General features: G+C 42.3%; 1 protein-coding gene across 8 annotated transcripts in view; it reads left to right on the forward strand.

Annotated features, from left to right (window-relative positions):
* The window catches only part of cdk19 (cyclin dependent kinase 19), a 329,688-nt gene that overhangs the window by 184,184 nt on the left and 117,894 nt on the right, over positions 1–27,610 (forward strand). For 3 of the 8 annotated variants that reach the window (XR_013497746.1, XR_013497744.1, XR_013497748.1), the window contains one exon: positions 21,571–25,221. Coding sequence is in view for 4 of the 8 variants with exons in the window: in XM_078212345.1 (XP_078068471.1) it covers positions 8,841–8,963 (123 nt within the window). In the remaining 4 variants the exon portion in view is untranslated. Of the gene's footprint in view, positions 1–8,840; positions 9,176–21,570; positions 25,222–27,610 lie in introns of those variants that run through there. The other 5 variants (XM_078212346.1, XM_078212344.1, XM_078212347.1 and 2 more) reach the window with 3 other exon arrangements.

Consider the following 27,610-nt stretch of genomic DNA (forward strand, 5'->3'; position numbering starts at 1 on the left):
ATTGCGGTTTTGACAATTCTTGCTTTTCATAATTTCAATAAGAGTCCCTCTCATGCTATCCAAGCATTTAATTTTTAAAAAAATCTATGTTATGGTCATTACTTGTAAACAGGAAAGTGTTCAGCAGTAAACATAGCAATGCATTGTAAGTGCACCAGGAGCAATATCTTGAAAAGAATATTCATCAAAGACACCGAACAAATCTTGAACCCTTTCATCCTAACTCCTTGTCAAGGAACATAAGAACAAAAGAAATGGGAGCAGGAGTAGGCCATTTGGCTGTTTGAACCTGCTCTGCTATTCAAACAAGGTAATGGCTGATCTTCTACCTCAACTCCACCTTCCTGCACTAACCCCATTACCCTGAATTCCCTTAGTACCACAAATTCTATTATCTCTGTCTTAGATATACTCAAAGACAGAGTATCCACTGATGTCTAGCGTAGAGAATTCCAAAGATTCACAATCCTTTCATTGAAGAAATTACTCCTCATCTCATTTCTAAATGGCCAATCCCTTATTCTAAGGTTGTGATGCTGTGTTCTAAATTTCCCAGCAGAGGAAACAAGTATTATATCAAGCCCCTTAAGAGTTTATACTTTTCAATTAGACCAGCTCTCATTCTTCTGAACACCAAATAATAAAGAACATTGGCCGGTCGACTACTGGCCTTGATGTCAAGGCAGCATTTGATCAATTGTGGCATCAAGAAGCCCAAGCAAAATTGAAGTCAATGGGAATCTCTCCTTTAGTTGGAGTCATACCAAGCACAAAGGTAGATGGTTGTGGTTGTTGGAGGTCAGTCATCTCAGTTGCGGGACATTGGTTCAGGAGTTCCACCCAACCCTCTTCAGCTGCTTCACCAATGACCTTCTTCCATCATAAGATCAGAAATGGGAATGTTCACGGATGATTACATAATGTTTAGAACCATTCACAATGTTGATATGCAGCAAGATCTAGACAATATTTGTGGTACGTTGGTGGGAATGGGCTGGAGATGGGTCTGCTACATAAATAATACAGGAGAGCAACTATATCCATGGATAATATACTCTAATGCATTTGAAGACTTTTCCACTTTCACAATGCTGGGTCACTTATCTTTTAAGAACGAAGCCCTATTATCAATCACTGCATTTTAAAAATGTGACTCAGCATAGAGTATTTCAACATGAGGTATAATGTTGGCAACATCTTTTGAACTTACCTTTCAACAGTTTCCACTCTGGACTAGGGTTCCCAATTGTTCACACTGAGCTGCTGTGAACCGTGTTGCCTTCAGAAGCCAGTCGAACTCTGTAAAAATTGCATCGGATCCCCTGCAGTGGAGCCAGCAAGATTGGGACTGCTATATGCTGGTTTACTTCCTATGCTGCTAAAAATTGCCAACAAAGATAATGGGATGGAAATCTTGGATTTGGATCCTGTTCCCTCATGTATTTTGCTGGCCACCTTCGTTCTGACATGGAAGAAGGCATGAAAATTCAGGCTAGAGTATTTATTTTATGTGCCTAATTTCTGAGCTTTAGGGTATCATATTGGGGCTGGGAGTACCCTAAAGATGTGGGGGAGAACCCCCATCCCCTTTCCTGGTATTGGCCAGAAGTGCAATTACCCTGCACTAGGATCCATCCAAAAAGATTTAGATTGCAATCTTTGGATGGTGCTGCCTCTGTTGCATCACTAATTACCCAGAAAAAGTTAGAAAAATTATCATAGAATCACGACAATGCAGAAGGAGCCATTCAGGATATTGAGTCTGCACCAACCTCAATCCCACCCAGGCCCTAGCCCCATAACCCCACATATTTACCCTGTCAATCCCTCTGATACTAAGGGGCAATTTAGCATGGTCAATCCACCTGACACCAAGGGGCAATTTAGCATGGCCAATCCACCTAACCTGCACATCTTTGGAATGTGGGAGGAAACCGGAGCACCCAGTTAACCCATGCAGACACTGGGAGAACAAGGAAACTCCACACAGACTGTCACCCAATGCCAGAATTGAACCCAGCAGTGCTAACCACTATGTCACCGTGCTACCCATTAAAACCTCTTCTCGTAACTAAGTACTTAGTAACTACTGTACAGACCCACACTGAATTCCCCAGGGATTCTGCACAATACCCACAGGGACTGCCCCCCACCTCCTCTGAATACCTCCGTCAAGGGACTACAACTTCTGACAAGATCTCCCCAACCTGAGATTTTCTTCACTCCACAGGGACTGTTTCCTTACCCCACTCGCCAGGTCCAACTCTCACTCCCACCCCTCGCACACGGCCCAACCCAACCCCACCCGAGGTCCAAGTCCACTTCCATCATCCTAGACCTGGCCTTCACCAACCACACTCCCTGACATCTCCTCTCCCCCCCCCCCCCACACCAGATTTCAACCCGCTAATCCAACATCCACCCCCAATCCTACCCAATTACCTTACACATTTATCTTGTCAAGGACCTTTAAACCTGGCTGGACCTTTAAATCTACTTGGTCTATGACAGCTAGTGCTGTTAAAATGTGGACATGTCTTCCCTCCCTTCGACTGTACAGCCCTTTGACGCTAGGCCCCAGGGACATGCTGCACTATCCAGATCATGTCCGTTCTGAGTTTGAAGGTTGGGTGAAATAGGATCACTTGTGTTTTAAGATAAAACATTTCAAGAGGAGTGACAACTTGACTCAATTGCCACTCTATTGGGAGTTACAGTCCATGTCTCTGCCATTTCCTTATTCCCCATTATAATATCACCGTATTCTGCCTCTAATGAATGTCTCTTTCATTAATTTATTTCTGTCTACAAACTTATAGAAATAGTTATGATTTGTTTTTATGTCTTGCTAGTCTACTGTCACATTTTCATTTTTCTTTCCTTTTCAATATCTTGGTTCCTTCTTGCCTGAATTGTAAGATCCTCCCAGTTTTCCGGATTACTACCCTTTTTGGAAAATTATAAGCTTTACTACTCATTTTTGGAAAATTATAAGCTTCAACATTTGATTTAATATTATCTCTTCTTGTTAACAAGTATTGGACCACTTTTTCCATGAGATTTTATGCCTTAAAGGAATGTATATTTGTTAGAAATTATGTATTAATTCAATAAATGATAGACATTGCTTGTCCACCATATAATTTAATGTAGTTTTCCAATCTATATTAGTCAATTTTCCCTTCATTTCTATGTAGCTTGCTTTGTTTAAATTTCTGATTCTATTTTCAGACTGAACTAAATCACTTTTGAACTCATTATTAAATTCTATCCTATATGGTCACTGTTCCCTCGAGGTTTCTTTACTACAGGTTATTAATTAACTCTTTCTGATGGCACAAAATTAGATCCAAAAATAGCTTCTTCCCCTAATTGATGCTTCAACACCGTGTTCTATAAAACTTTCTTGTACATATTCCATGAACTTGTCCTCCACAGTATTACCTCAAATTTAATTTGTCCCAGTCAATAAGAAAAATCCCCCAAAATTACTCTTTTACCCTTATAACTTGCACCTCTATCTTTTTTTTGCAGAGGCCAAGGTGACTGAGTGAGAGAAGGAGTTGAGGGTGTGCGGGGGGGGGTCCAGTGGGAGACTGGTTCACTTACCCTGGCTGAGCGAAGAAGATCATTCATCTTCTTCTGGCACTGCTGCCCAGTCCTCTTCTGCAGTGCACTCGCACTCACCAGAGCTGCCACTGCATCCCAGACGGGGGGGTGGTCACCCTGCTAGATGGCTGTCTCTTGCTGTGAGGGTACAGGGTTTCCCACCTCTGCATCACTCCGTCGAACAGTCTGGTCAGTGCCCCTCCATGAAGGGCGGTGCTGGCTTCTTGGTTGCCATCCCCTGCAGTCACTGTGGAATGGGTGCTGGGGACTGCTGGGATGCCGTTTATATGGAGGTCCCCAGTGCCTGCAGCAGTTAAGTTGTTATGCTGCCCTGCCATGTTTACCTAAGCTTAATCTAATTTTATTTATTTGGCTAATGTTTAATTAATTTCTTAATTTTAATTGGTTTTAATTTAATTACTTAATTGGTTCATTAAAATTATTAATTAATTTAATACAGCAAAGTAATGGCAAGTTCCAGCTTCCTGGCTTGGAGACAAAGAAAAACACTAACTAATGGAGGTAAAAACAACATAACAAACAGCATCCAGCCTCCCCCAAACACTGAGTTCCTACTTGCACTGAATTCCCAACTTTAGCACTCTGTTAACGGAGCAGTCACAACCACTTTGTGCTCTATCATCTGAGGTTTATGCCTATGGGTCAGTGATGTCTAGCTTTGGCTTATTGAACTGTCTTACATCAAATGGCTTGGTTATAAACAGTCAGTTGGTAGGTTAGAATTTGAATATTGCTGAGAAGATAGACATGTTGCTGAAACATAGAAACGAGAAGCAGGAGTGGGTCATTTGGTCCTTCGAGCCTGCTCCGCCATTCATTTTGATCATGGTTTATCATCAAATTCAAATACCCTGATCCCCCATATCCCTTGATCCCTTTAGCCCCAAGAGCTATATCTAATTTCTTCTTGAAATCACACAACATTTTGGCCTCAACTACTTTCTGTGGTGGTGAATTCCACACATTCACCACCCTCTGGGTGAAGAGATTTCTCCTCACCTCAGTCATAAAAGGTTTACCCCTTATCCTCAAACTTTGACCCCTAGTTCTGGACTCCCCCACCATTGGGAACATTCTTTCTGAATCTATTCTGTCTAACCCTGTCAGAATTTTATAAGTTTCTATGAGATCCCCTCTCACTCTTCTAAACTCCAGTGAATATAAGACTAACCGATTTAGTCTCTCCTCACATGACAGACAAAGCTTTTCATTTTGCACTCATCGAGACAAAAGTAGAATGCCAAATTTTAAACAGTCACAACAGTTTATACTACAGGAGAAAAGGGGTGCTGATTGGTTGACAAGTCAACTCTTATTGGAAGAGGCATTGTCATGGAGAAAGTCACAAGGAACCACAGGCTTTGCAAACTTCTGGGGAATTCAAACAAGGCATAAGGCTTGAGCATTTTCCTTCTGTTTAGAGGGAATGGGTCCTTGCATATGAATGTATGTCGCTTCAATCTGCCATTCAGCAACTTCAGATTGTGACCTTTCTCCTCCATCTTATACCCTTATTTTCAAATATCCCACACGCATTACCTCAATGCGACGTCCCCCCACCACCAACCAGTCCATCTGTCTTTTGTTCTTAAAGTTGTTACATTTGTTGCAATCTCTCACGGCTACACTTTAATATCTAACACATTTTCTCTCCCTTCAGTTCTAATGAAGAGCCAAAAGGATCCGAAATGTTAACTCTACTTTCTCTCCTTACAGATGTTACCAGACCTGCTGAGTTTTATCAGCATGCTCTGATCTTGTTTCACACTATGAGCTTGACTTATTATCTTAAATTGATTTTAATGCGACTACTAGCACACTCAAGATTGTTTAGCAAATGTTGTCCAGTTGCGGAATCACGTCTAACAGTAGGTATTTTGTTTTGGGTTTTATAAGCATGAACTCATTGAGTACGGTCTGTACTTTGTCCATTGCATACAGCTGAGGGAACATATTGTTTGACTCAAACAGCCAATCATTGGGATGTATGGCTCACGTACCTGGCAAAGCACCAGCACTGAAATTCATTCATGACATTCCTCAATTGTATTGTTAGGCAGAACGTCTTTTTGGGCTGACAGCACCATCCTGTTAATGAAAATTAAATTGGGAAACTCTTCTGCATAGAAAAGGTGGCAGGAGTTTATAACTCTTTTCTGCATGTCAATTTATGTGAGATCAATTGTTAATTTTAAATCTGAGATTAATAGATTGGTGATTACCAAAGATAGTCAGGGATATAGGGCAAAGTTAGATGCTTGGAGTTAGCCTTGCTGTCATTGAGTGATGGAATAGCTCTGAGAGTCTAAGTGGACTATTCCAATGTTCCGGTATAAAGAACAAAGAAAATTACAGCCCAGGAACAGGCCCTTCGGCCCTCCAAGCCTGCACCGACCATGCTGCCCGACTTAACTAAAAACCCCTACCCTTCTGGGGACCATATCCCCCTATTCTCATCCTATTCATGTATTTGTCAAGACGCCCCTTACAAGGTTCCAGGCACCCACCACCCTCTGTGTAAACAAACTTGTCTTGTACATCTCCTTTAAACCTTGCCCCTCGCACCTTAAGCCTATGCCCCCTGGTAATTTACTCTTCCACCCTAGGAAAAAGCTCTCTATCCACTCTGTCCATGCCCCTCATAATCTTGTAGACTTCTATCTGGTCGCCCCTCAACCTCCGTCGCTCCAGTGAGAACAAACCAAGTTTCTCCAACCTCTCCTCATAGCTAATGCCCTCCATACCAGGCAACATCCTGGTAAATCTTTTCTGTACCCTCTCCAAAACCTCCACATCCTTCTGTTAATGTGGCGACCAGAATTGAACACTATATTCCAAGTGCGGCCTAACTAAGGTTCTATAAAGCTGCAACATGACTTGCCAATCTTTAAACTCAATGCCACGGCCGATGAAGGCATGCATACCGTATGCCTTCTTGACTACTTTCTCCACCTGTGTTGCCACTTTCAGTGACCTGTGTACCTGTACACCCAGATCCCTCTGTCTATCAATACTCTTAAGGCCTCTGCCCTTTACTGTATATTTCCCATCTGTATTAGAACTTCCAGAATGCATTACCTTATATTTGTCTGGATTAAACTCCAACTGCCATCTCTCCACCCAAGTCTCCAACTGATCTATATCCTGCTGTATCCTCTGATGGCCCTCATCGCTATCTGCAATTCCACCAACCTTTGTGTCATCCGCAAGCTTACTAATCAAACCAGTTACAATTTCCTCCAAATTATTTATATATATTACAAACAGCAAAGGTCTCAGCGCTGATCCCTGAGGACCGCGACTAGTCACAGCTCTCTATTCAGAAACGCACCCTTCCAATGCTACCCTCTGTCTTCTATGACCGAACCAGTTCTGTATCTATCTTGCCAGCTCACCTTTGATCCCGTGCGACTTCACCTTGTGTACCAGTCTGCCATGAGGGACTTTGTCAAAGGCCTTACTGAAGTCCATGTGGACAACATCCACTACCCTACCCTCATCAATCATCTTTGTCACTTGCTCGAAAAACTTGATCAAGTTAGTGAGACATGACCTCCCCTTCACAAAACCATGTTGTCTCTTGCTCATACGTCCACTTATTTTGTAAATCCTGTCTTGAAGAATCTTCTCCAATAATATCTCTACCACTGACGTAAGACCTGTAATTACCTGGATTATCCTTGCTACCCTTCTTAAGCAAAGGAACAGCATTGGCTATTCTCCAATCCTCTGGGACCTCCCCTGCAGCCAGTGAGGATACAAAGATTTCTCGCAAGGCCCCAGCAATTTCCTCCCTTGCCTCTCTCAGTATTCTGGGGTATATCCCATCAGGCCCTGGGGATTTGTCTACCTTAATGTTGCTCAAGACCCCCAGTACCTCCTCCTTTTTGATCTTAACATGACCTAAACTATCTACACACCCTTCTCCAGATTCATCAGCCTCCAAGTTTTTCTCTTTGGTGAATACTGACGCAAAGTACTCATTTAATGCCTCGCCCATTTCCTCTGGCTCCACGCCTAGATTCCCTACCCTGTCCTTGAGTGGGTCAAACTTCTCCCTGGCTCCCCTTGCTCTTTATATATGTATAAAAAGCCGTGGCATTTTCCTTAATCCTGCTGGCCAATGACTTTTCGTGACCTCTTTTAGCCCTCCTGACTCCCTGCTTAAGTTTCTTTCTATTTTCCTTGTATTCCACACTTGCTTCATCTGTTCCCAGCCTCCCAGCCTTGACAAATGCTTCCTTTTTCTTTTTGACTAGGCTCACAATATCTCTCATTATCCAAGGTTCCTGAAACTTGCCATATATATCCGTCAGCCTTACAGGAACGTGCTAGTTCTGAATTCCTATCAACTTACACTTTGAAAGCCTCCCACATGCCAGATGTTGATTTGCCCTCAAACATCTGTCCCCAACCTACATTCTTTAGTTCCTGCCTGATAATGTTGTAATTAGTCTTCACCCAATTTAGCACCTTCACTTGAGGACTACACTTATCTTTATCCCTCAGTACCTTAAGTGAATTCCTATGAATTAGGGAAGGATGTTGAAATCCATGCTAATCCCCCTGACACTAAGGGACAATTTAGCATGGCCAATCAACCTAACCCACACATCTTTAGAGTGTGGGAGGAAACTGGAGCACCTGGAGGAAACCCACGCAGACACAGGGAGAACGTGCAAACTCCACACAGACAGTGACCCAAGCAATTGAACCCGGGTCCCTGGCGCTGTGAGGCAGCAGTGCTAATAACCACTGTGCCACCATGTAGCCCAAGTTACTCTCATGATCAAGCAGCAAGGCATTCATTTACACTGCAGCACCCTGGAAGCCCCCTATATGCTATATAGTGTAGTATTCAGTGAGTGTCCTAAAAGAGAGGTAAAGGAAACAATGGACTTGTAAAGTCCACAGAACAGATCCATGGCATAAAATTCAGATCAGTGGCACTCATTGTTGGATTCTACGGCTGCCATTTGGTGATCAAAATGGTGTCATGTATGCACACTTTTGGGGTGAGTCATGCTGGAAACCATGTTGATGAGGGCGACAGTGGACAACTGTTGGAAGTATGCAGAGTAAATAGATCACAGAATCACAATATTGGTGCAGCATTATAGGAGGCCATTCAGCCTGTCATATCTAAGCCAGTTCTCTGAGCAATTCATCTAGTGTCACTCCCCAACCTTCTGCACATTCTTCTTTTTCAGATTCATGTGCCTTTGTTTTACATGCATATCATTTCAGTGATACTGGTAGGGAAAAAGCTACATGGATGGAAATCAGCGGAATGTGGCAACTCTGCGCGTGGGCAACAGTCAACAAAATGTTGACTGAAAGGCTGGCTATACTCAGAGTGGATAAGTCACTTGGTCCAGATGGCTTGTACCTCAGTTGCTAAGGGAAGTGGGAATGAAGAAGGACTTGCCAAATCTTCCAATCTTTCCTAGATACAGGGCAGGTGCCAGAGGATTGGGGAGTGTCAAATGTGACACTCTTATTCAAGAAAGAGGTTAAAGACTACAGGATTTAACATCAGTTGTGGGTAAGCTTTTAAAAACAATAATCATGGGGGAAAATGAACATATATGTGGGGAGGTTTGAGTTAATTGAGGAGAATCAGCACAGATTTATTAAAGGTTAGCTCTTTTTACCCAGTTCAGTCCGCATTATTTCCCACTGCTCACCAAGTGAAATCTCGCTCTCTGATTCCTGATCATTTTCCCTCACCCTAACCCTAACCCTAACCTAACCTTCCAGAAAGAAAATTGGCAGGGCATGAAGAAAAGTCCTCTCTGTCCAACCCCAAAAACCTAACCTTCCAGAAAGCATTCCTGTGTCAGAATTGGATGAGGGCAGGATTGGCCATTCCTTCCTCCGCACACTCACCATCCATACTTTCAAATGGAAACTGACCTGTGGAATTGTGCCCCAACTTAACCTGCTGGTTTAAGGAAAGGTGAGATAATTTTGACAGTAAAAAAGAATATCCCAGTTACATTTGAAACCTCATTTAAACCGAGTTTTCACTCAAGGACATTGAACAAATACAAGGGAGTACAGAAGATAAAACAGATTGTTTTATATTGATTTGCATTCAAACTTGGGCATTTTTAGTTACTTAATTCAGAATTATTTCAAAATATTATCTAATCTTTCGTTTAAAGTATTTCTGGTTCAGTACTAAATGCATATCAGCACAGAGCACATAATGTAATCTTGACCTCCTGTACATGAAAGAAGCTTTGCTGTTGTATGTTTGCACTTCAGGGACAGATAGTTTATTTCTACTACTACCTTTTAGACAGACTAATTTTTTATGACTTAAAAGTTTCTCTTAAGCGAGTAAGGAGATATATTCATAAGTTATAACAATGATATACAAACCATCTCTAATGGACAAAAAGTACACAAGTCTATCAAAGATTAATTCCTTTGAGTTCTAAGATGTAACTTTCGCGGAGCCTAAATGATTTAATTTATATGTTTTAAATTTTTACTGTAACTGACTATTTGATGATTGTCTCCAGATTACCATTGTCCTAATGGTCAGTATTTTGTCAGGCCAATGAGGCTCTCACCTACTGGCTTGGCCAGGAACCCCTGTCATTTACACGGACAGAGCATGTGCAACCATGAGACAAATGTGACACTGGGCGAGGGTGGCAAAATTTGGGGACAGCAAAAACTGCCAGTTTTTTAAAAACAGAACAGACTGTTGCGATTTTTTATTTAAAGCTGGCCAATGAACCATGAAACTGCGCGAAGATCTATCAGTTTTTGTTTTACAAATAGCATTAACTGTCAGTTAAATTGATAGATGCTGAGAGCCAGAACTGACTGCAGGATTGTTGTGGAGGAGCAGCTGCTGCTTCTCTAATCAAAGCATCTGTATCTGGGGCAGCAGAAAGGGAATCCATGGTGAAGGAACTGAACAGCGAGCGCGATAGAGACAGAATCTGTGACTGGAAGAGTAGCTCCCTTTCTCTCAGGCTCACTGCTCCTCTAGTCACAATTCTGGCCGGTCCCACAAGAATTTCAGCTTGTCCTGTCCCGCTGCCAGTGGCAGTGGTTGAAGTGAGGACTTTGCCACCCCTCACTTGGTCCCCCCACTCCTGGAGAACCTTATCCTATTGTGCAGCAGTCAGCGGCTACAACAAAGTACTTGTCTGGTGTAGAGGTACTTGTTCTTGGAGTGGGCCCTCTTGTTATCACAGAATCACAGAATTGTTATGGTGCAGAAGGAGGCCATTTGGCCCATTGTGTCTGCACCAGCTTTCCAAAAGAGCATCATGGCTTAGTGACATTCTCCTGCCTTTTCCCCATGCCCCTCCACATTATTGCTATTCAAGTAATCATCTGATGTCCTCTTCAATGTCTCGATTAAACCTGCCTTCGCCATACTTCCAGGCAATGCATTCCAGACCCAAAACATTCGCTATGTGAAAAAGTTTATTTTCAGATCACTTTTGCTTCCTTTGCAAATCACTTTAAATCTGTGCCCTTTCATTCACACTTTTAGGAGGGGAGCAGTTTCTCCCTATCTTCTCTGTCCAGTCCACTCATGATTTTGAACATCACTTTTAATTTCCTCTTAGCCTTCTTCTCTCCAAGGAGAAGAGGAGTCCCAACCTCTCCAATCTATCCTCATAACTGAAGTTTTACATCAGTTCGATTCCTGTCTTGGGTCACTGTCTGTGTGGAGTTTGCACATTCTCCTCGTGTCTGCGTGGGTTTCCTCCGGATGCTCCGGTTTCCTCCCACAGTCCAAAGATGTGCAGGTTAGGTTGCTTGGCCATGCTAAAATGTGTAGGTTGTGTAAGATGTGTAGGTTAGAGGGATTAGTGGGTAAATATGTAGAGATATGGGGATAGGGCCTGGGTGGGATTGTGGTCGGTGCAGACTCGATGGGCCAAATGGCCTCTTTCTGCACTGTAGGGTTTCTATGATTCTATGATCCCTTCAACCATTCTTCTGCACTCTCACCAATGCATTCACATCCTTCCTATAGTGTGGTGCTCAGAACTGTATACAATATTCCAGCTGAGGTCTAACTAGTGTCTTGCATAAGTTCAGAATACTGTATGCTTTATTAACTGCTGTTTCCACCTGTCCTACCACCTTCAAAGATCCATGCACATATACACCCGGGTTCCACTGTTCCTGCGCCCTTTTAAGAATTTTACCTTTTATTTTGTAGTCTCCCCATGTTCTTCCTACCAAAATGCATCAACCTCACACTTCTCCGCATTGAACTTTATCTGCCACCTATCTGCCCACTCCACCACTTGATTTGATTTGATTTGGATTTGATTCATTATTGTCACATGTATTAGTATACAGTGAAAAGTATTGTTTCTTGCATGCTATACAAAGCATACCCTGCATAGAGAAGGAAAGGAGCGAGTGCAGAATGTAGTGTTACAGTCATAGCTAGGGTGTAGAGACTTAATATAAAATAGATCCATTCAGAAGTCTGATGGCAGCAGGGAAGAAGCTATTCTCGAGTTGGTTGGTACGTGACCCCAGACTTTTGTATCTTTTTCCCGACCGAAGAAAGTGGAAGAGAGAATGTCCGGGTTGCGTGGGGTCCTTGATTATGCTGGCTGCTTTGCCGAGGCAGCAGGAAATGTAAACAGTCAATGGATGGGAGGCTGGTTTGCGTGATTGTCTACTTGTCTATTTCCTTTTGAAGTTCTATACTGCCCTCTTTACAGTTTACAATACTTTCAAGTTTTGTGTCAACCACAAACTTTGAAATAGTCTCCTGCACACCAAGATCTAGATCATAAATATCTGTTGAAGGTTGAAGCAATATTAATGTTGAAACAACTTTTCCTGTGGTCCGAACGCTTTGGAAGCCTGTATTGTGCCTCCATTTTGAACAATCACTTTGAACATAAGTGATCAGTGACTTTGGTCATTATTCTTATTAATATTTTGATATCAGCTTCCTCTCTGTTCTGTTAATATTGGTAGAAATATAGCACAGTGGTACAGTGGTTAGCACTGCTGCCTCACAGCGTCAGAGACCCGGGTTCAGTTCCCAGCCTGGGTCACTGTCTGTGTGGAGTTTGCACGTTCTCCCCGTGTCTGTATGGGCTTCCTCCAGGTGCTCCAGTTTCCTCCCACAATCTGAAAAACGTGCTGGTTAGGTGCTAAATTTTCCTTCAGTGTATCAAAGAACAAAGAACAGTACAGCACAGGAAACAGGCCCTTCGGCCCTCCAAGCCTGTGCCGCTCCTTGGTCCAACTAGACCATTCGTTTGTATCCCTCCATTCCCAGACTGCTCATGTGACTATCCAGGTAAGTCTTAAACGATGTCAGCGTGTCTGCCTCCACCACCCTACTTGGCAGCGCATTCCAGGCCACCACCACCCTCTGTGTAAAAAACGTCCCTCTGATATCTACACCTTGCCCCTCTCGCTTTGAGCCCGTGACCCCTCGTGATCGTCACCTCCGACCTGGGAAAAAGCTTCTCACTGTTCACCCTATCTATAACCTTCATAATTCTGTACACCTCTATCAGGGCTCCCCTCCGTCTTTCCAGGGAGAACAAGCCCAGTTTACCCAATCTCTCCTCATAGCTAAGACCCTCCATACCAGGAAACATCCTGGTAAACCTTCTCTGCACTCTCTCTAAAGCCTCCACGTCCTTCTGGTAGTGCGGCGACCAGAACTGGATGCAGTACTCCAAATGTGGCCTAACCAGCGTTCTATACAGCTGCAACATCAGACTCCAGCTTTTATACTCTATACCCCGTCCTATAAAGGCAAGCATACCATATGCCTTCTTCACCACCTTCTCCACCTGTGCTGCCACCTTCAAGGATTTGTGGACTTGCACACCTAGGTCCCTCTGTGTTTCTATACTGTTGATGGCTCTGCCATTTATTGTATAACTCCCCCCTACATTAGTTCTTCCAAAATGCATCACTTCGCATTTATCTGGATTAAATTCCATCTGCCATTTCTCCACCCAATTTTCCAGCCTATCTATATCCTGCTGTATTGTCCGACAATGTTCATCGCTATCCGCAAGTCCAGCCATCTTCCTGTCATCCGCAAACTTGCTGATTACACCAGTTGCACCTTCTTCCAAATCATTTATATATATCACAAATAGCAGAGGTCCCAGTACAGAGCCCTGCGGAACACCACTGGTCACAGACCTCCAGCTGGAAAAAGACCCTTCGACTGTTACCCTCTGTCTATGGTTCTATGGTCTCCTGTGGCCAAGCCAGTTTTCTACCCATCTAGCCACCTCTCCTTGTATCCCATGAGCCTAACCTTCTTAACCAACCTGCCATGAGGGACTTTGTCAAATGCCTTACTGAAATCCATGAAATCTGAACAGGTGCTGGGGTGTGGCGACTAAGGGATTTTCACAGTAACTTAATTGCAGTGTTAAGGTAAGCCTACTTGTGACATAAATAAATAAAAAGAATAAAAATAAAATTTGGTTTAGAAATGAGACTAAGATAAGACTAAAGGCATTATTCACATGAGGTGTGTTTAGACCATTTTTACAGTTTGCTAATACCACCAGTCTAGAGGATGTTGGGAGTTGGCAGCTTCAGCTGAATATAAAAATGGCTTCAGAATTTGAAGGTATAAATATTCTCCATTTAGTTTCAAATGATGTTTGATAGCTTCTTTTGTCAGTATTCCCGGTGCCCGTCCATTGCATTGCTGTTCAGTGATTCCCTTTATTGTGTGGATTTGCTTCATAGAAACATACTGGAGGAAACTCTTTGCAAATGCAGCGTGCTCTGCTTCTTGTTACTAGAGAAATCTCATAACTCTCGTGCACATCTGTTGATGCAAATATATGCATTTGTTTGTTAATGCAAAGTTCCTGATCAGTAAACAAACGAGTCACGTGGCATCATGGGGCGGGATATGTGCATAAGACTGAAGGTTCACCTGGAGCTCCTGTTGCACCAACCCTGTACGTGGGGGAGGAACAGAGGGCAGTTTTGATGAGAGCAGCCAGAATTCTTTCTGCTGCCGCCTGTTTGATGGTAGTCAGCACAGGCTGTTGCCTGTAGTTGTGTTCTCATTGGAGGTCAAACAGTAACTGACCATAAAGTCCAAAGAATTCAGCCAGTCCAAGTCACAGTCATATGATACTGGTTTTGGGTTATTAATCGAGGTCCTCTTATTGAAACCATTGTGTTAGAACAGGTAATGCTTAGGCTGTTAGCACTATTATTGGAATTAGGGTCTGTAAAGGGTTGTCTTTGTTCAAAGTTAGCTGGAGCAGATCAGCCATCTGTTGGGCCAATGTGTTGGCTTGGGTGGCAGCTCCATCAGTTTGCTCAGTACTGCTTCCTTAGTGATTGTAATTTCACCAAGTTCCTCTCTCTCTTCCATCTTCTGATTTACTACTATTACTAGAATGTTTACTGTATCCTCTATAGTGAAGACAGAAGCAAAATATTTGTTCATTTCCTTATTTTCTACTATTAACTTCCTATCCTCACTCTCTGGAGGACCAATATTCACTTTACTGTTAGGGACCAGATCAGAAACTCCGAGATGTATTATGAAGTTAGCCTAGACCCAACTTTTACATTTGATTTTGGCATTATGGTTAGCGTGAGGTGTTTCACTCCAGGTATGATTCAATTGACCCACTAAGTTTTTATGAAAACAAACTTTATTTAAGAACACAGTTAGAATATTACAAAAAGAATTAGCATAGCTAATGGATAAATGGCGAGTGGATAAATCCCCAGGATCGGACAGGGTATTCCCACGGACCTTGAGGGAAGCTAGTGTTGAACTTGCAGGGGCCCTGGCAGACATATTTAAAATGTCAGTATTCACGGGGGAAGTGCCGGATGATTGGAGGGTGGCTCATGTTGTTCCGTTGTTTAAAAAAGGTTCCAAAAGAAATCCGGGAAATTATCGGCCAGTAAGTTTGACGTCAGTGGTGGGCAAGTTATTGGAAGGTGTGATAAGGGATAGGATCTACAAATATTTGGATAGACAGGGACTTATTAGGGAGAGTCAACATGGCTTTGTGCGTGGTAGGTCATGTTTGACCAATCTATTAGAGTTTTTCGAGGAGGTTACCAGGAAAGTGGATGAAGGGAAGGCGGTGGATGTTGTCTACCTGGATTTCAGCAAGGCCTTTGACAAGGTCCTTCATGGGAGGTTAGTTAGGAAGGTTCAGTCGCTAGGTATACATGGGGAGGTAGTAAATTGGATAAGACACTGGCTCAATGGAAGAAGCCAGAGAGTGGTTGTGGAGGATTGCTTCTCTGAGTGGAGGCCTGTGACTAGTGGTGTGCCGCAGGGATCGGTGTTGGGTCCATTGTTATTTGTCATCTATATCAATGATCTGGATGATAATGTGGTCAATTGGATCAGCAAGTTTGCTGATACAAAGATTGGAGGTGTAGTGGACAGTGAGGAAGGTTTCCAAAGCTTGCAGAGGGATTTGGACCAACTAGAAAAATGGGCTGAAAAATGGCAAATGGAGTTTAACGCAGACAAGTGTGAGATATTGCACTTTGGAGGAACAAATCAAAGTAGAACGTACAGGGTAAATGGTAGGACTCTGAAGAGTGCAGTTGAACAGAGGGATCTGGGAATACAGGTACAGAATTCCCTAAAAGTGACGTCACAGGTGGATAGGGTCGTAAAGAGTGCCTTTGGTACATTGGCCTTTATAAATCGGAGTATCGAGTATAAAAGTTGGAGTGTTATGGTAAGGTTATATAAGGCATTGGTGAGGCCGAATTTGGAGTACTGTGTACAGTTTTGGTCACCTAGTTACAGGAAGGATGTAAATAAGATTGAAAGAGTGCAGAGAAGGTTCACAAGGATGTTGCCGGGACTTGAGAAGCTGAGTTACAGAGAGAGATTGAATAGGTTGGGACTTTATTCCCTGGAGTGTAGAAGATTGAGGGGAGATTTGATAGAGGTGTATAAGATTTTGATGGGTATAGATAGAATGAATGCAAGCAGGCTTTTTCCGCTGAGGCTAGGGGAGAAAAAAACCAGAGGGCATGGGTTAAGGGTGAAAGGAGAAAAGTTTAAAGGGAATATTAGGGGGGGCTTCTTCACGCAGAGAGTGGTGGGAGTGTGGAATGAGCTGCCGGATAAAGTGGTAAATGCGGGGTCACTTTTAACATTTAAGAAAAACTTGGATGGGTTCATGGATGAGAGGGGTGTGGAGGGATATGGTCCAAGTGCAGGTCAGTGGGACTAGGCATAAAATGGTTCGGCACAGACAGGAAGGGCCAAAAGGCCTGTTTCTGAGCTGTAATTTTCTATGGTTCTATAGCTTTTACCAATTAAAATACTTAAACATGACAAAGTATAATTCGTAATAGTTATCAATCTGTATTGTTCCAATTTAGCACAGACATAAACCTCTGCTTCAGAATCAGTTAACACCAAAAGCAAATATCCTTACGTGGATGCTAGATTTCCAGCCTTTTAACACCTCTGGACAGAAATCCAGACAACAGTTTCCAGAGAAAGATATATCCTCAGACACCAGAACTTCAGAGAAATAAACCTAATCTCTGCCAGATCCCTGTCTCCAAACTTCAGAGATAGAATGTCAGAATACTACAGTGCAGAAGAAGCCCTTCAGCCCATCGAGTCTGCCCGACGTATGAAATGCCCTGACCTGCCCACCTAATCCCACTTGCCAGCACTTGGCCCATAGCCTTGAATGTTATGGCATGCCAAGTTACTCATCCAGGTACTTTTTAAAGGATGTGACCCTCCCAGGCAGTGCATTCCAGACCGTCACCCCCTTTGAATAAAAATGTTTTTCCTCAAATCCCCCCTAAACCTCCCACCCCTCACTTTTAACTTGTGTCCCTTCCCCAGAGACTCGGAGCAACTACTTCTTTGTACAGCTCTCCAAAAAGAAACTAAGCTTGAGTTTCTGTGTAAGCCTAACTTCACCCAGTCACCTGATATTATTATCAATCAACTCAATCAGGTACTACCCTGCAAAGCTGTTTGAAAATGAAGGGTCGCTCATTTAAGACAGAGATGAGGATGCATTTTTTTGCTCAGATGGTCGTGAGTCTCTGGAACCCTCTTCCTCAAAAGAAAGTGGAAGCAGACTCTTTGAATGTTCTTAAAGCCAAGCTAGATAGATTCTTGATTAACAAGGGGTGAAAGGTTATCAGGGGTTGAGGCTACAATCAGATCAGCCATGATCTTATTGAACGGCAGAGCAGGCTCGGGAGATTGAGTGGCCTACTCCTGCTCCTAATTTGTATGTTCGTCCAACATTATGGTTACTGTTAGGGGGCTTGTAGGCCACTCCCACTCGTGACTTTTTGGGTGGCACGGTGGCACAGTGGTTAGCACTGCTGCCTCACAATGCCAGGGACCCGGGTTCGATTCCCGGCTTGGGTCACTGTCTGTGTGGAGTTTGCACATTCTCCCCGTGTCTGTGTGGGTTTCCTCCGGTGCTCCGGTTTCCTCCCACAGTCTGAAAGACGTGCTGGTTAGGTGCAGTGACCCGAACAGGCGCTGGAGTGTGGTGACTAGGGGACTTTCACAGTAACTTCATTGCAGTGTTAATGTAAGCCTACTTGTGACTAATAAATAAACTTTACTTCTTCCCCTGCTATTCTTCATCTGCATTCAAACCAATTCCAGATTTTGATCTCCTGAACCAATGTCATCTCTAACGCCGCAGCAATGCCACGCTTGATTAACAGTGCCATTGTTATTACTTTAGAGTCATAGAGGTCTACAGCACAGAAAAAGGCCCTTTGGCCCATTGAGTCTATGTCAGTCAAAGACAAACCATCCAACTATTCTAATTCCATTTTCCAGCACGTGGTGTATGTCTTGACATCACAAGTGCACATTTAAATACTTCTTAAATGTCATGAGGGTCTAAGCCTCCACCACCTGCTCAGCCAGTGAGTTCCAGGGCCCTATTTTACCATTTTGATTCTAAGTGCTGGGCAGACTTGAAACTGGGAGAGCTTCAGATCCAACTTTTAGATCTGTCCTCCGGCATCCCCATATGCACTCTGCTCTTGGTCTGCTGCACAATAGATCAGATGGCGAGAATGGGAGTGATTCTCCGGACCCGCTGGCCACTCGCGGGAATCTCAACAGCATGTTGAATCGTGCCTAAAGCAGGATTCTCATCGCAGAGTGGGCGGGAACCTGTTAATTAATTATGCAAAGCTACACATTGTCATGTAATTATCGAGCTGGAAATCTGATTCAGCGTCCAACTGCAATGCACCCCCCACCCCAAGCGGGAAGTCCTAATGGCAGGCTTTGGTATAGGTTCTGACAAACATGGACTTGGCGCTTTGTACTCCAATGGGGGGACAGGAAGTGCCCATGTGCCCCTCTGCCGTTGCAAGGCTGCAAGGGGCCTGGGGATTGATTGAGCTTAGTTAGCATCTTCTGTCTGCATCCTTTGAACTGGTTTGATTGACAGGTTTACTTATCAGCTGCCTTTGTTCCTAACCGCAATGTTTACAAAGTGAGGGGGAGGGAGCCTGTTTTGTTAGCACAGGGATTGGGACCCCCCTTAAAAACAGCATCCTGATCTCTGAAAAGTTGGGTTGGCTGGAGTGTTTCCCTGCTAGGCATAAATTTGCATCAATCAGGCGCTGCTGACGCCAGTTTTCCCACTGACAGGAGTTTTCAGAATGCAAAACTGAGCAAAGCAAATGGAATATAAAAAACCAGCTTGACTGTTGAAATTGCTTTGAAGCAACTTGGTTATATTTCAGTTTCTGTTTTGTTAATGTTAAGAAAAATCCTCAATTTAATTTTAGATTCAAATCGTAATGGCAGTTTTGAGTTTGATTGATATCTAGAGTAAAATGTCAGTCCTTGAAAATACACTAATCAAGTTAGGAGTGTCATTAGAAGCAGTCAAGAGAATTCATTCAGTCACTCCCATTTGAACCACAAATAACTAAGCAAAATGCCCCAATTGTGAATCCTCTGTTCACTGCTTTTTTTACCTCAAATTTCCTGTAAGATATATAAATCCCTAAATAGTAGATGATTTTCCATATTTGAGGAAAGTGCCAGAGCTTTAACCATATCACAAACATCATGGTTCTGTTTCAGCCCATTTCTTTTTCTATGCATTGAATGTTTCTTTTCAGAAAAACATTCTAAATGATTGCAAGTATTTTTTGGATGGGAACATATTTTGTAAAGTTCTTCACTTGATTAATCTTTTCCAAGCATCAGTGGCTTGTCCACATTCCAGAGCCCCACCTGCAGGGGGAGGGAGCATATTCCGGGTTTTTTTAAATACTTTTCCAATTCAATCAAATCAAATCCAATTCAGAGTCTCAACAAGTTGAGACATTTCCGATCCAGGCTGACAAGACGGGGCAAGCGACCAAACCACCCTGTCCTGGGCCCGATCTACATGAGCCAAGCTGATTGGAGATGGGGGAGGTTCCTCCTCCAAGACTTGGGCTCATTTGCATCTTAGCCAAAAGGCCGAGATGCCGCTTTTAAAAATTGCTTCATATGAAACATATGAAGCTTCAATGTAACCTAATGACCTCAACCAAGTGCAGCATCCTCTCCATACTAGGAAGCTCAAAATAGAACCTGCTGTTATCTAATAACATTGAAAAAACAGCAAGGAAACAGGCCATTTGGCCCAACCAATGTGTGTCAGTGTAAGGTATATCATCAAGAACCTCCCAGCTATTGAAAATTGAGGAATGTTGCTGAGCAGGTTCTTTATCTTCTTGTTCTTTATAAATAACTGAGGAAATCAGAACATCAAACACTTCAGCCCTTCAATTCTTAATACAGACCAGTTACTGCACAGTTTTAAAAAAGAAACAACAGCTTTTGAAAACAAAGCTGGAATTAACCAGTTCGATCCGTCCAACTGCTCATTTCTTCGCAAAGGAATTTGACTGAGTTATTTTGGAGTGCGTCACGTGCTGCCTCGGCTTGGACCTCATTGTCAAATTCCACAAAGGCGATGTCATGGCAGCCATTTACAAGACAAACCTCCTTAAATCTAGGGAACTGATTGAAAAGCATGGACAGCATCAGCTCATTGGTCTCCTCAGGCAAGTTGGTTAAGAACAGGATGTGATTGGGCGGATTCTCAGGCACCATCTGAGCAGGGGGCGTCATCTGCCCAGCCATCATCTGGCCAGGAGGAATGGAACCTGATGGCACCTGGCCAGGTGCTATCCCAGGTGGGGACATCATCCCTGGCGGGGGCGTGTAGTGAGGCTGTCCTGGCATTTGCATCATCCACGGGGCTGAGAATTTACCTATGATATAATTATAAAGTGGGGGCTCTCATATACAGAGAGGAAAAACGTGAAGCTATGAAAACATTGCTCCTGTTGGGGGTTTGACCAAAACTACACAACTGGAGTATCACATCTCTTGCACTTCATCCACTTGTAATCAATATACATTCATCTGGCCTTTACATAAATTCATGTAGTTTTGCTAGTGCCAATAACGATATTTGCAGTTTATTCAATTGATGCTTGAACTGGCTGTGCTGATTTTAGCAATGTACAACTGGAAAAATTAAAAAAAGGGAACTTTTTTTCCAGGTCTATCTTTCCAGGGACTTGGTGGTTATTGGGTTCAAAATCGGCCCATTCACTTTTAGATTTAACAGTAGCCAGACAGAGACAAGCTGATTAGAGATAAAAAAGGCAATTATGTACATTTAGTGCTTCAGTCTGCAAAGATCATTGCATTCACCCACATAACCCCCTACCCAATTGTTTCTTAAATGATTACAGGGTATTTGTCCCCAGTAGTCTATCTAGTCTATCACTGCCAGTGAATATAGGAATACTTCAATTGGCAGAGCATATTCTAGTAATCCTAAATCCAGTCCGCAGACAGGGCAAACCTCGGAAATTGACTCAATTGTCAAACAGCCATTGTATTGACCTTGTATTTTTGTTTGTTTACAGCACTCTGGTACACGTCTGGGTTACCAAAGCAACGTACAGGGTTCTTCCCAGTCCCAGAGCACTACAGGATATTCTTCCTCAAATCAGCAGAGCTCTCAGTATTCACACCAGTCCCACAGATACTGATCAGCACTACTGGCAGAAAGGAAGCCTTCAGCAATATTACGGTAAAAGGTTCCAGTTAGGGGAACCCAGTGAACTTGCCTGATACATGTACATTTTCTTGTATTCAGAAGTATAAACTGGCATTATTTAGTGAAAATTATTAGAGAAACAAAATGTTCACAAAATAATGTTCTGACTGCCTGGACATTTTCAGTTACCAATGCCGTTGGCAAGGTTCCAGTCAAGACCATTTCTGTGAAGTTGTGTGTAAATATCTTTAAAAAAAAACAAGAAGATAACTTTGAACTCGGCATTGAGTTCCTTAACTAAGGAGCAGGTGAAATGCGTTCACTGTTTTTAGAGCACTTTTTGAAGCAGTGGCAGGGTTTCCTGTTGCTTGTCCTAAGATCATAAATGTAGGAATTCTATTTTTCGGCATACAGCTTAAGAAATGTTTAAACCACACACACACAGATATATATACAGACAGACACACACATACGCGCGTGCGCGTGCAATTAATCAGTTAACTCTTCAAGCACTGTATGGTATCATGTGACTGTTTCTGTGTTCTTAAACCTGTACTTCTAATTAAGACATTTTATTAAGCTGCAGATATATAATTTGGAAAGGTTTTCTTTATTTTTCCTGTGTAAAACCGTTAGTTTGAACAATGTTAAGTGCAAACGGTTTCAAAAAATAACCTTGGCAGTAAGTGTGCAAATTGTTCTACATTGTTTTAATTCTGCAGAACACAGCCCAATATGCACTTGAAGCCTCAGCTTTATAGAGTCATAGTCATAGAGGTACTTGAAATAGGCCCTTCGGCCCAACTTTACTCCACAGAATCTGCCCGTTGATTACACTGAATGTTCCCAGCACTGCCGACTGAATTTCACTCTTGTTTTCTCAGTGTGAAGCTTTATACATCTGGAGCACACATGCAGAATGCGGGTGTGGGTGGCAGCATCCTTGATCGGTAGCATGAACAAATTTCAATCCACAAATAAATCAGTTGTACCAAACCACCTGCCTGAATTGCTGCGATATGCTTCCATTAAGCAAAACACAGGGATAGATTTTAACTCACTCAAAACACGGCCATTTACAGAGTTAAAATCACACCCTCTGGAGCACTAAATTGTATATATAACCCTTTATTTCTACCACGTCTTCTAACTCATCCCAGTGTTGCAACTCTATCTTCATGTGTCCCATCTCTTTGGGCCTCAGGGAATCTTTAGTTTTCAGTATTTTCAGCTCTCTTGCCTTCTTTTAATCAAACTCATATTTTTCACAGATTTTGTTTTATTTCTAGCAGCAGAACACAAACTTCCAGTGTTCCAGTTGTGTGTGTATGTGTGTATATATGTGTGTGTGTAACTGTGTCTGCATGTATGTCTGCTTGTGTGTTGTTGTATGTGTGTACCTGTGTGTATCTATGTATGTGTGTATCTGTGTCTGCCTGTGAGTATGTATCCGTGTGTGTCTGTGTATGTATCTGTGTGTGTATGTATATCTGTGTGTGTGTGTGTGTGTGTCTGTATGTCCATGTGTGTATGCCTGTGACTGGCGCTGCTAATAGCCATAATTCTTGCAGAAATTAAATACACGTCTTGGTGTGGTTGTAACTAATCGAGGTACTCAGAAGGCACAAAACATAGATGAAGCCTGACACCTCCTCCCAATCTGGAGATTAGGTTAAAATGCTGGTATCTTGTTTGTTTAGCATATATGATTTCCAATTTGCACAGTTTACTTTTTTTAACCTTAAGGATTTCTTAATTTGGGAAACATTCATTCTCCGTACAGTTGTAAATGAAATTAATAAAAGTGTAGTCATTGCATGGGATACCATTTACTATTGGAAAACAAAAGTACATGAAGGGAAATATCTATATTTGTGTAAATTCAATGGAAGTAAACTGCCATTTTATCTATTAGTTAATTTTATATCAGTGCATTTTAGCAACTGGAGTCATTATATCTTTAAGATAGTAGTTAACGCCCACATTTCTGTTTATGCAGTTGCGACATCTTGAACTTACTACATGCACAAATTTGCATGAATTCAACATATCTGTTCATATAATATTTCTGTCTGACTCTTTATTAGGGGCCCACTTGTGAAACCTCAAGTAACTAACTTAATTGTTGACTTAATTGAAGTATTACTTAAAAGTCAGGTTCGCAGTTATGTAGCTAAATCTTCTTTTAAAAAGTGTGACAAGAAATGAGAGGCAGAATAATTATAGAAATATGTCCAATATTTGTTGGCTATTTTGCAATGGTGTCTTATTAAGATGAGGAAACAATTGATCCAAGCATTCAGTATCAATATGCTGCATTATTTTGATAACTGTAGAATAGCTGTACAGGCAAAATAGCCTTAATAGCTTTTTTCACCTCTGCCAGTGACAATATGGATCTCAAGGTTACAGATACTTCATCTGATCACAATCCTGTAATTATATTCATACAAAATTAAGCATTTCACTCATCCTCGGCAACATTTTATTCAGTTTTGTTTAGTTATTCCAAATATCATAGCTGAATTCACATTAACAAAAATAATGGAGAGTAAATCAGTACTCTAAAATGATCAGCCAGAAAGGGCTTCTCATCCTTTTCATGTTGATCTATTCATGTCATTAGTATTTGAAATGACATGGAACATATACTTCAAAAGTAATAGTAACTATTCCACATTTACCAAACTCCAGTATGTGAATGTACCAGTTCCATTATGGATTAAAGTCCAGAAAGACGATTATAGCATGAGGTGGCCAGTTGCCAAATGTTTTAATCAGCCTCCAGCTTCCATGCACCATTAACTCGCCTATGGGGTTGTAGATCCCACTTTTGACAGATCAATCTGACAGTGATCTGATTAATAAACATTCTGATATTTCTACTGCTCTGGTCAAACATGGATCTTTGCTGAGAATTTGTGCTCAGCAAACAATGTAATCAAAAGATTTCATTTCTGATTGATTCTAATAATGTTTTGAAAAGATCACAAACTTTGTGCTGTACAATTTAAGAGGCTCTTTGATTTTAAAAAAGGCCTATCTTTGATAAAGTGACTAACTTAATTTGAGGATTCCAAACTACTTAAAAGATAATTTCAGACTTCTCAGGGAACCATTTCAAAAAGTGCAAGCCTTGGAGAATGATGATGTGTTGTTCACCTAACCAGACATTGAAGTAAAATGTTTGACAAGGTGCAACAGTTAGTAAGAAGGCGGAAACCTGACTTTGCTGCATCTGCAAATATTTACATTATTGTAAGCTGTATTTCATACTTTCAAAATACTCTTTAAAATCCATCACTACTCTCTCAAAAGGACCTGTGACTTAATAAACTCTGTTAGTAAATGTTTCAGTATGTTCTGTTGAGAAGCTAACTCTTTCTCTCCACGGATGCTGTCTGAGCTGTTGAGTATTTCAAGCATTTTCTGTTTTAATTACAGATTTCCAGCAGCTGGAGCATTTTATATTTGTGTTGCTGCAGAACGTCTGGTCCATACTGTGTTTTCAGCATTGGTAATATATTTACATATGTATTCAATATAATGATTGGAAGTAGAAATTATATTCCTATACGTTAATTCTAATTATCTCAATTATAGCCAATAATTTTCCACTTCACTGAGTTATTTATATTGCTTTACCTCAAGATTCTTTATTAGGGAGCAATGGTGCTGTCATGAATAATCTTAAAGCCCTGGTTGATGTTCTGGGGACGTGGGTTCTAACCCCACTGCAGTAGCTGGTGGATTTTAAATTCAGTTAATATATCTGGAATATAAAGCTAGTCATAGTAATAGAGTGACTATGAACTTGATTGTTGTAAAGAGCCATCCTATTTAGGGAAGGAAACCGACTATCCTTACCTGATCTGCTCTACATGTGACTCTAAACCCACATGTGGTTCATTCTTAACTACCTTCTGAAATAGCCCATCAAGCCACTCAGTTTCAAGGGCAATTAGAGATAGGCAGCAAATGCTGGCCTTGCCACTGAAGCCCACATCCAATGAATAAAAAAAAAGATAATTCAAACTTTATTAGCACAACAAATGACTGAACTATTAGGATTAGATTGTAATTACAGTAATCTATTTGTTGTCTTTACTGATTTGTACTGATACTAAGCATTCTTCAATAATCAGCAATATGAAGCTGCGTTTTCAGTCTTCTTGCTCCTTACAAGTTAGAAGATGAAAGAATAAACTTTTAGTCTGATTTCTCAACCTGAATCCTTGGATGGAATTTAATGCCTCCCACTGAAGGCAAACTCCAAGGCAGGCTGGGGGGGCGTTGCTGTTTAGAACAAAGAACAAAGAACAGTACAGCACAGGAAACAGGCCCTTCGGCCCTCCAAGCCTGTGCCGCTCCATGGTCCAACTAGACCAATCGTTTGTATCCCTCCATTCCCAGGCTGCTCATGTGACTATCCAGGTAAGTCTTAAACGATGTCAGCGTGCCTGCCTCCACCACCCTACTTGGCAGCGCATTCCAGGCCCCCACCACCCTCTGTGTAAAAAACGTCCCTCTGATATCTGAGTTATACTTCGCCCCTCTCACCTTGAGCCCGTGACCCCTCGTGATCATCACCTCCGACCTGGGAAAAAGCTTCCCACTGTTCACCCTATCTATACCCTTCATAATTCTGTACACCTCTATTAGATCTCCCCTCATTCTCCGTCTTTCCAGGGAGAACAACCCCAGTTTACCCAATCTCTCCTCATAGCTAAGACCCTCCATACCAGGCAACATCCTGGTAAACCTTCTCTGCACTCTCTCTAACGCCTCCACGTCCTTCTGGTAGTGCGGCGACCAGAACTGGACACAGTACTCCAAATGTGGCCTAACCAGCGTTCTATACAGCTGCATCATCAGACTCCAGCTTTTATACTCTATACCCCGTCCTATAAAGGCAAGCATACCATATGCCTTCTTCACCACCTTCTCCACCTGTGTTGCCACCTTCAAGGATTTGTGGACTTGCACACCTAGGTCCCTCTGTGTTTCTATACTCCTGATGACTCTGCCATTTATTGTATAACTCCTCCCTACATTATTTCTTCCAAAATGCATCACTTCGCATTTATCCGGATTAAACTCCATCTGCCACCTCTCTGCCCAATTTTCCAGCCTATCTATATCCTGCTGTATTGCCCGACAATGCTCTTCGCTATCCGCAAGTCCAGTGGTTTGATCCAAGTTTGATCAAATTGCCTCCCTGCTTTCCCTCGAGTAGGCCGAAGGGGAAGCCTGATATTCAACCAGTGCTGGGCAGGGTCTCACCATGCAGGGTGACCAACAAGCAAACACTGTCAGGGTTACTTGAGGCTTAATGCAGCGGGGTCCCTTGTTCAAAGACACTCAGTGTCTGATTGAGGGCCCAGCATCAGGAAGAGGGCTCACTGTCAGCTACGCCCCTGCCCTTTCCTCCAGTGCTTCTTCCCCTCCCACCACTTCCTATCAGCCCCCTCCACACGACTTCCACCCCACTGTCACCTTTTTCCAGGGATCCCACGATAAACCCTGATGAAGGCACAAGTGAATTACCAACAGCAGCAGGAGGTGATGAGAGGGCTGGGTTTGAGAGCCAGCGATGAGCAGGCCTCATGTTGGATTTTACAAGTTTCCAGCTTTAAAAGCTGTTAAATTCCAATTTTAAAAGTTTTTAAAAAATTAAACAGGTCACTTTATGACGGGTGTTCCTGTATATCCTGTATATCTAGCTTGAGGGGCTAGATGGCCTACTCCTGCTCCTATTTCTTATGTTCTTATATTTTGTGTCACTGCAGCAGCGTTGATTAAAGAAAGCTGCATGCTGGCTATCCATTATAATATCAGATTATTTTTAAAAAACAACTTTTCTTAAGACTCATAAAATTCTTCAGGGACATATGCAACCACGTGCA

This window comes from Mustelus asterias, chromosome 5 (assembly GCF_964213995.1).
Source record: "Mustelus asterias chromosome 5, sMusAst1.hap1.1, whole genome shotgun sequence".
Classification (NCBI taxonomy): Eukaryota; Metazoa; Chordata; class Chondrichthyes; order Carcharhiniformes; family Triakidae; genus Mustelus; species Mustelus asterias.